The 10,357-nt window shown below is 33.8% G+C and overlaps 1 protein-coding gene across 1 annotated transcript; it reads left to right on the plus strand.

Annotated features, from left to right (window-relative positions):
- The first annotated feature begins 7,023 nt into the window (after positions 1-7,023).
- On the plus strand, positions 7,024-10,001 carry LOC130798947 (uncharacterized). The gene is made up of 6 exons (XM_057662043.1): positions 7,024-7,137; positions 8,346-8,350; positions 8,461-8,521; positions 8,680-8,693; positions 8,904-8,967; positions 9,645-10,001. The coding sequence occupies exons 1-6, from the start codon at positions 7,024-7,026 to the stop codon at positions 9,999-10,001; spliced, it is 615 nt and encodes a 204-aa protein (XP_057518026.1).
- Positions 10,002-10,357: the final 356 nt, after the last annotated feature.

The following is a 10,357-nucleotide window of genomic DNA, read 5'->3' on the forward strand; positions in this document are numbered from 1 at the left end:
CTGATTGTTGTTTACTAGATTTTCCTCTTTGAAGCGAATTTGGTGACTAGTTTAAACTTTTGATTTCTAGTTTATTTCTTAATAATCAAATGCAAAAACATAAAATAATTAGTTTAAAATGCAATATCGATAAAAAGCTTTATTGTTTTAAGATTTAGATTATGAGTTTTTGAAAGATATATGTGTGCGTAAAAGAAATTAGTGAAAGATAGTACATACCAATAATTAATAATATTTGAGACTGAATTTGCTAGATCAGATCGTAAAATTGTGGAATCATGTTATAATTCTACCTCTTAGACTTTTATTTTCTACTAGTGGTGGGGCCGCGTGCTATGCCTGCAGTCCCCCAAAATACACTATCGAACTTCATAATTTTATTTTATATACTTTATATGTTCAACCAATAAAGTGTAGCTAGGTTGTTCAAGAAATCAATCAATTCAAGAGTAAATGTCATTGCTACAATTTGTTGGAGGAATTATGTTCATACCTTCCTTCAAACAATTTTTATGAATTAAAATTCCTTTAACAAAATTTCAATTTGTTAGAAGGGATTATATTCATGCTTTATTTTATATATTTTTTCATGAATTCATAAATCTTGAACAAAATTCAATTTGTTAGAAGGATTGTGTTCACACTCTTAATTGATGAGATTTTTATGAAATCATGATTCTTTAACAAAATCTCAATTTGTTAGAGGAATTGTGTATGTAAATTATTTATTTTTAGTTATCACAACTTATGATTCTCTAGGAAAATTTCAATTTGCTAGAAGAATCATGTTCATGACTTTAATTTTCATATATAGAAAAGAAAAAATTAAATTCTTGATGGTTGTTGAGAATGTTCTAATTTAATGATTATCTATGTTTTGATTCATGATATACTTTGGTTATGAAATTTTTGTGTCTATGAAGATAAGCATATTTTGTTTTATGTATTTGTTAAAAGTTTTGGTTGATGTGATTAAATAATGGTAGTATATGTTGATTTATATGTGTTGTAAATAAAAGGAGTTTAAAGGGATTTAATTATTTAAATCAAATAAATAAATAAATAAAATAAATTTAAAAAATTATGGATAGTGACAATCTGTCACGGGAGTCGCACCTCAAACGTCGGGGTTTGAGTGCGTTTTATTTGTCGTTTTGCTCACCGATTGCATTAAAAGTCGCTTAAATGCTAAAATTAATTAAAAATAGTAAATGAGTGTTAAAATTTATGAAATTTGGTACCCAATGTAATTGATGTCATCCGGACGCAGTAGTGAAGTCTTTTCTGTTTGAGTTTTGTAAACTGTTCGAAAAGACCTGTAAAGTTTCTGGTCAATTTTTAAAGTTAGGAAAATATTAAGATTTATGATTTAATCATTTAAAATTATATTCTATAGTAACCATGAAAGGTATAAAGTGGATTGAATGTGTAAACATGTACTAATACATGATTTTGTATGTATGGTTGTGTTTAGGACCTCGGTTCATATGAGGTTTAGATTTCCATTCGTGAAGTGCTTGTGTTGATCTTTCGTGCCAGTAAGGTACATGCAGACCACACTTTTGTAATTGGTTATGTAAAGTAATGTTGTATTCATTCTATGATGTGATGTTGTATATCACTTAATGTTTAAACACCTCAAATAATTTGAAAGGAGCTTAACATACAATTAGAGGATGAATACGTTGTTACCTTACTTGGGTTTTTATAAATTAGATTTGGTTCCCTTATAGGGTTGGAATTATTATTATTCATTCCCATGGCAGTTATGGATCATTACGGTCACCATGAGGTTATGCATATTTTTCCTTTGACTACCCGAACAAGTTGAACAACGTCTTAGGTCGGAGTTGCCTTGGGATTATCCGTAACACCCCGAGATTTTATGACGTCATTATTTAATATTTTAATAATTTTTGGAGATTTTATAATTATATTAAATTATTTTTGAAGTAGTTTTAATAGACTTTTGTCTCGTACGAATATTAAATGGTAACATATATATATATAGTTGGCTTATTAAAATAAAGAGGTTCAAATTAAAATTATTTTATTTATTTATTTTTTTATTAAAGTTGTGAGCATATAAAGGTGGGTTGTCTTAGTTGGACCTTGTTAGAAGATTTACCCTAATATAAGGTGAGTTAGGGTTTTTAAGTTAAAGCTCACATGGCCTCACTTCACAAAAGGAATCACGTTTTCCATTGCTCCTCTTTTCCCACACTACTGCGCCTCCACCACCGCCACCTGCGTCATTCACCTTCTTGCACCAGCAACCCCAGTGACAACCGCACCTACTCCCCTCTTCTCCCCTGAGAACCTGCAGTTCTCCTCCGCCAGCACCATGCTGTGAGTGTGCTGCCAGCAGTAGTGGCTGCGTCTTCTCTTCCCCACCAACAGCTATCGTGGTTTGGGCCCTACCATTTATGTGCTCCACTTGCACCTCCACCACAACTGAAACAGTTATAAAAACGTCTTCAAAAAAATTATTATTTTAATAATAAAACTAGTTTGTCATTTTAAAAGTAAAATTTTACTACGATTTTTAGATATCAGATTTATTATTTTTGGGGACAAAAATAAATTATACGACGAAAAATACGGGTATATTAACCACCTCATATTTGATGAATATGAGTAGGAAGTTGAGTCACCTTACATTTTATGACTCATCAAGGCTATACCCTTTTTATTATTAATCTTACATTGATACTTATCTCCTTCTTCTACCATCTCAAGTTTCTAGAAAACAAAAATATAGAATCTCATCATATTAGAAATCCCCAAAAGCTCGGGTTTGAAGAAATTCAATCTAATCTTCTTGAATAATCTGTTTTCTTAAGCAAGTTGAAGCTAATTGGGATTGTTTTGGAAATTAGAGAATTCTGAGATTGAAGAAATCAAGTAAAACCTCATCTCTATCCTCTTTTGGTTCTTTTGGTAGAAGCTCTTTATGGTTGGATTAGTGAAGTATATATTTGTTTTTTGGTGGATTACAAAGTGTTGAGATGAATTTGCTTAAAGGTAACCCACAAACTATTCTATTTAAGTATTAATTGAATGTTTTAAAGTAGTTTAGTATTTGTGGATTTAATTTGGATTTTTGATTCAAATTAAGTATCAACTTAAATTTAAGATGAATATATGAATTCAATTAGTAATTGGGTTGTTTTTAGTGCTGATTAGTATTGGTTGTTTGGTTATTTGGTTTCTAGTATAAAATTTAGTATTTTTGATATTGAAATTTCTGTTCAGAAACTGAGCGTTCTATTTTGGCCATTTTCGGGTCAGTTTTGATTGTTTTTGAGTTCTAATGTTTTGCATAAGATTTGTAGAGCTCCAAGTCGCGGTCACGTGGACACTTGAATCGCCCCAAAATGAGTTCATATGAGGGAGTTATGTCCAAAATACTAACAGGCTATCATGGAAATTGACAATAAGCTTTTTGTTTTTCCATTTTTGGGGCCGTCCTGATTGTTTCTTTACTGTCTTCATAAGAATTGTAGAGCTCTGAGTCATGGTTGCGTACCCACTTGAATAGCCTCTATACGAGTTCATATGAGAAAGTTATGACCAATATACTAACAGGTGTCCTGAAATTTTACTAATACGGGTTTTATAAAGTGGGATTAGAAGTTGTGAAATAAATTGGGTATTCTTTTAATCAAATGTTTAAGGTTATTTATTGGGTATTTGGGATCAATTTAGGGTTATTATTCTTTCTTTATTGATTGGTATTGTTCAGTTATGGTTCTTAATTGATTATTATGGGTGTTGGTTCAAGTATCAAATTTAGGAACATAAGTATCAATTGGGTATTTGATTAGTTGATATTATTTGGATAGGATATAAGTTGGATATTGAGATTTATGATTGGTGTAAAATTAGTTAAGCTCCATTGATAGTAACTCAAGTTCTTATATGTTGATGGTTGGTGATGAATTGATTTATATTTTAATTAATGATTGTTGATTTCAAAGAAAATCAAGTGAATTCTTGTTTTGTTTTATAAAAAAATATTTGACATTTAATTGAAGATGTCTGTCCCTGGAGTAGAGACTTCACTAGACAACAAAAGAATGAAAGCTGGGTGTGTCCCAAGTGTAGTCGAAAACATTACGGAGAGGATTGTCAGGGTAAAAGGTTGTGTTTTACTTGTGGTCAACCAGGTCACATCACTAGGGACTAACCTAAGGGAGGTAATCCAAATAAAATTCCACTTGGGAATAAAAGAGGAAAGTTTAATAACAATTAGAGGGTGGTAGGTCGAATGTACGCAATGGAGGGGTGAATTTGAGTTCTTGATGAACGTGAACCTCAAGGTAATGTCATTTCTGGTGTCCTTAAAGTTTGCAATTAATTAGCTTATGTTTTATTCGATACAGGTGCCGAATATTATTTTATTTCACCTAAATTTCTTCAAAAACCAAAATTTCCCCTTAGTTTTGTAAGCATAAATTTAAAAGTCGGGATCTCTGATGGATCCCAATTTTCTTGTAATAAACTCTATAAAAACTGCCCTATTGAGATTTCTCCCCAAATTTTAATTGCAGATCTAGTAGATTTTGAGTTGCGTGAATATGATGTCATTTTGGGTATAAATTGGTTGAAAGCCTATAATGCTAAGGTTGATATTCGAAGAAGAACAGTAAGTTTGAATTCAGTGGATGAAAGTTGTGTAATTTTCAAAGGTAGAGAGCTTAAACCAAGTCAGAGGTTGTTCTCACTTTGTAACAATTCAAAAGAAGATTATTCAGAGGAACTTGGGTATTTATGTTATATTTTGGGAGAGAGTGAAGGAGAAAAGCAAGACTTGAAGAGTATCCATATCGTTTTAGATTACACTGACGTATTTCCTGAGGATTTATATGGCTTACCACCTAAGATAGTGGTCGACTTTCACATCGATCTGATGTCTGGAGTCACTCCAATCTCTAAGGTCCTTATCGCATGGCTCCTACGGAAATGGCTGAGCTAAAGAAACAATTAGTTGAGCTTTTGGAGAAAGGGTACATAAGACCCAGTGTGTCTCCATGGGGTGCTCCATTATTGTTCGTCAAGAAGAAAGATGGTTCGATGAGACTGTGCATTGATTACCGAGAACTGAATAAGGTAACAGTAAAAAACTGATATCCTTTATCGTGCATTGATGATCTTTTTGATCAATTGAGAGGTGTAAAGGTCTTTTCTAAGATCAATCTTAGGTTAGGGTATCATCAATTGAGAATAGCTGAGTCAGATATTCAGAAGACTGCAGCGTTTATGGACCTTATGCAGAGATGTTTCAAGGAGTATCTCGATAAGTTTGTGGTTGTCTTCATAGACGACATCCTTATCTACTCGAGAAGCAAAAAGGAGCATGAAGAGCACTTAAGGATAGTACTAAACTTGCTCAGAAGAGAGAAACTGTATGCGAAGTTCAGCAAATGTGAGTTTTGGCTTGATCAGGTCTCATTCTTGGGTCATGTAGTCTCGAAAGGAGGAATTTCTGTTGATCTAGAAAAGGTGAAAGCTATCATAGAGTGGCCTGCACCTAACAATGTACATGAAGTTCGAAGTTTCATGGGTCTAGCGAGTTATTACAGAAAGTTCGTCGGAAACTTCGCCAGTATAGCTCGACCAATCACACAACTGGTGTGTAAAGACAAGAAATTCGAGTGGACTTTCGAATGTGAGGCGGCATTCTTGGAATTGAAGAAATGGTTGACAAGCACTCCAGTGTTGACCCTACCAAATAGCAAGAGTGACTTTGAGATTTTCTGTGATGCCTCCAAGGAAGGTTTAGGGTGTGTTTTAATGCAGAAGGGCAAGGTAATAGTTTATACGAGTAGACAATTGAAGATTCATGAGAGAACCTACCCAGTTCATGATTTAGAGTTGGATGCTGTAGAATTTGCTCTAAAACTATGGCGCCATTATCTATTTGGGACTCCTTGTAAGATTTTCACAGATAATAAGAGTCTGAAATACATATTCACTCAGAAGGAATTGAATATGAGACAGAAACGGTGGCTTGAGCTCATTAAAGATTATAAAACCGAGATCCTTTATCATCCTGGTAAAGCAAATAATATTGCAAATGCCTTAAGTCGAAGACCTCATGGGGGATTACATTTCATGAGAAGTTTTCCGAAAGAGTTATGGTTAGAACTTCAGAAGATGGGTATTGAATTGGTGACTTCAGAAGAAGTTTAGGGAACAATCAATGCGATATCTATGAGACCTACTTTGTTTGATAGAATTGTGATGAAGCAGCTTGTAGATCCATATTGATGTTGCGGGCTAGAGAGGGATCGACCATTGAATTTCAGTATGATGAAAATCAAGGATCGAAGTTTAAGAAAACGCTATGTGTTCCCGTGGATGCTGAATTAAGGAATGAAATTCTTCATGAAGCTCATGCTAGTTCTTACTCAGTACATCCAGGCCGCAATAAGATGGTTAGCGATGTCAGAAAGTTATTTTGGTGGAAAGGTTTAAAGAAAGATGTGGGTGCATTTGTGTCAAGATGTCTGGTATGTCAAAAGATCAAGTCAGAGAGAAGGAAAGAAGTTGGGTTAATGCTACCATTAGATATACTAGATTGGAAGTGGGATTCCATTTCAAAGGATTTTGTGGTCGGTTTGCCGAGGTCAAGAAGGGGTAATGACTCCATTTGGGTTATAGTCGATCGATTGACGAAGACTAGTCGGTTTATTGTTGTAAACAACTTGGTCAGTGAAACAATTAGCTTAAATCTATGTTCGAGAGATAGTCAAATTACATGGGGTTCCCAGAACTATCATTTCTGATAAGGATTCTAAATTCTTATCACATTTTGGGAAGGAATTACTAGAAGCTTTCGGAACAAAGTTGAGTTTGAGTACTGCTTTTCATCCGGCTACTGATGGCTAGACAGAGAGAACTATTCAAACCTTAGAATATTTATTGCGATCTTGTGCTTTAGAGTTCGGAACTGATTGGGAATGAAGATTAGCATTGGTGAAATTATCCTAAAATAATAGTTTTCATTCGAGTATCAAGATGGCACCATTCGAAGCTTTGTATGGGCGCAAGTGTAGAACTCCTTTGTGTTGGGAATACTTAGACACCAATATTCCTACAGGACCAAGTTTGATTCAAGAATCAGTGGATCTGGTAAAAGTCATTCAGGGTTTGATGAAGCGAGCTCAAGATCGTCAGAAGAGCTACAATGACAACCGCAGGAGGAAGCTAGAATTTTAAGTCGGTCATAAAGTTTTCTTAAGAGTTTCTCCAATGAAGGTCGTGAAACGATTTTGAGTAAAAGGAAAATTAAGTCCGAAATTCATAGAGCCATTTGAAATTTTGCGAAGAATTGGAGAAGTGGCTTATGAATTGGGATTGTTGTAACATTTGAGAAATTAAATTTAGGAATTTAAAACAAATATTAGTATGAGAATTATTTTGGGTTGAGTGAAATAAATAATTGTGAGCTAAGATATCAAAATAGATATTTGGCCTATTCCTTACTTTTCTCAATTAATATTTAATTTTATTCTTTTATTATTATTATTCCTATTTCTATATGCTAGAAACCCAAAATAAAAAAAATAAAATAAAATAAAATAAAATCAGATTTTGTCCTTAACATTTCAAGTAATCATCTTCTCCTCAAAAACCCCTCCTTCTTCTATTTCCTCGTGATTCCTGTGAAGCCTTGAAGCAACTTCCTCCCTCTCCTTGCGACAGAACCGGGCAGCCATAAAACCCCACCTTCTTCCTGTCGCTAAAACTCAAAAGCAACAACTGCATCCGTATGTCCTTCCCTTCTTCTTGTGCCATTTTTGTTCATTAAGTTCCAATTTACACGTTTGATGATGTCTTGCCTTCTTCACCTCAATTCACTGAACAACACAACAGCAATATTCCTTCTTGCCTTCGATTTTCAAAGAAATAAGGGGTAGTTGGGTTCCCTTTGATTGCTGGGGCGTGGAATTTGAAGCAAACAATCAACTTCTTGTTCTTCCTTTGAAATAGGCGCCCAATTCTTCCTGCAAATTATGGTAATTGTTTTATCTATTCAATTCTTTTGAAAAGCTTAGAATTCTATACATACACCCCTTTTTTCGTATTAGTTGTATTCCATCTTATCATCATTGAATATTTATACATGAAAATCAATGTATTAATCCAAGATTCGTTTATTAAGCATGTTTTAGTTGTATTTGGCCGAATTAAGACTAGTAGCAAGTTGTCTAATATTGAGATGTTGAATTATTGTTCGAAATTATGAGTTTGATGGCAATTAATAGTAATGGAAAATAATGGAATAAATTGATGCTCTTGGATGAAATATTAGATGCTTGTGAACTTGTGGATTGTAGGGAGAGTACTTATCCTTGTGTTTATAATATGTAAATTTGGACAAACTAGGATTTAATTGGTAAGATGATGAATATTAGGAGTAAAATTCGTTGAATCTTGATGATTTATATGTAGTTGTAACGATTGGGATATGAATGTTGTCATTGATAGAATATGGATGATGTGGAATCCTCGTGTGAATTAGGAGTCTTTTGGAAATTAATAATTGTGGGATGAAATGATTGTGTTTTACTTAAGGGATAGTCGACGTTCTTTGATAGGTTCTTAGATCTTTTGACTATTCTTCGTTTTGGGTTATATGAAAATACTGTGTTTAATTGGAAATATAAATAGAATTATGGAGAAGAGTAATCTTTAAAGGAATATAAATTAGTCTAGGGCATGGTTATAATGTTTTGAGGATGCGTTAAGGGCTGAGTTAGAACTAGCGCATTTTCTTAATTATTGGACATGTTAAAACATGAGTCTTGATTAAACTTCGGTTTTAGTCTTAATTATATGTTAGTATAGTAGTATCGAACGCTCTCTAGTGATGCTGTGATCTTGTTATGCTCCAGGAGACGATATCATCGAAGAACCCTTCTAGTTAGCTGGATTTGTTACCTTGAAGCGACATTATCGGTGAGTAGTAGCAGTCCCTTAAAGGGTCTGGCCAGACTACAGTCTTTGAAAATGTTTTATTAAATTTTGTGAAATTTATATTGTTGAGATAAATTTGTTATGAATGATTTTGCTGATATTGATATGGTCAATGGATCGGGCTTACGAGCTGGTCATTGACAAAGTGGTGGGACATTGTCTCCTATTCCCCTGTTTCGAGGTGAATTGTCATTCAAATATTGACTAGCCTCACCTGAGAGTGACATAGCCTTAGAGCTATGGATGTTCCTCTCAACTAGACTCCCTGTGCGCACATAGATCTAGGAAACTGATGTTGCTTTTAAACCTTTGTTTTGAATTACTGTGTTTTATTATTTTGGATTGTTACTTCTCATTCAGTTTAATCTGATTCCTTGTTGTTTCCATCTTTTAGTTGTTTACAGATCGGATCCGGTCGGGAACGATGGGTTAGCGGAGTTAAATTGAGTTCCAAGGATGTTATATTGAGCTGAGTATGTAGGAATTTATAGTTTTGTATTAGGATTTTGATAAATGTATATTAGTCTTGGTTGAATTGGTTATATTGGACTCGAAGTGAATTGTATGATTACCTTGTGTTTTAGTTAGATGTTTGGTGTGAGAATTAACTGAGTTAGTTACGTTAAAGAGCTGGTGACCCTTTGCTCAAGTTTTGGAAGTGTGATTTAAGTTTCTTGAGAAATAAATTCCGTGATGACCCTGTTTACTCAGTCAACGGTAAGTCGGAGTTGTTACAATTGCCGCCAGAGTTGGATGGGGTACATAATGTCTTTCATATGTCTCAACTGCGTAAGTATATGTATGATCCTTCGCACATCCTAAGCTACGAACCACTGCAAGTTGATGAAACTCTGAGTTATGAGGAAAAACCGTTAAAGATTATTGATCAGCAGGTTAAAGAGTTGAGGAATAAGTCAATTCCCTTAGTGAAAGTACTGTGGACTCACCACGGGGAAGAGGAAGCGACTTGGGAAAAAGAATCTGACATGAGAAGTCGATATCCGCATTTGTTTTAAAGGTACGTAAATTTTGGGGATGAAATTTCTTAAATAGGGGAGAATGAAACAGTTATAAAAACGTCTTAAAAAAAATTTACTATTTTAATAGTAAAACAAGTTTGTCATTTTAAAAGTAAATTTTTACTATCAGATTTATTGTTTTTGGAGACAAAATAAATTATACGACAAAAAATACGGGTATATTAACCACCTCATATTTAATGAATATGAGTAGGAAGTTGAGTTACCTTACATTTTATGACTCATCAAGGCTATGCCCTTTTTATTATTAATCTTACACCCATACTCATCTCCTTCTTCTACCATCTCAAGTTTCTAGAAAACAAAAATATAGAATCTCATCATATTAGAAA

Source organism: Amaranthus tricolor, chromosome 13 (assembly GCF_026212465.1).
Source record: "Amaranthus tricolor cultivar Red isolate AtriRed21 chromosome 13, ASM2621246v1, whole genome shotgun sequence".
NCBI classification, from domain to species: Eukaryota; Viridiplantae; Streptophyta; class Magnoliopsida; order Caryophyllales; family Amaranthaceae; genus Amaranthus; species Amaranthus tricolor.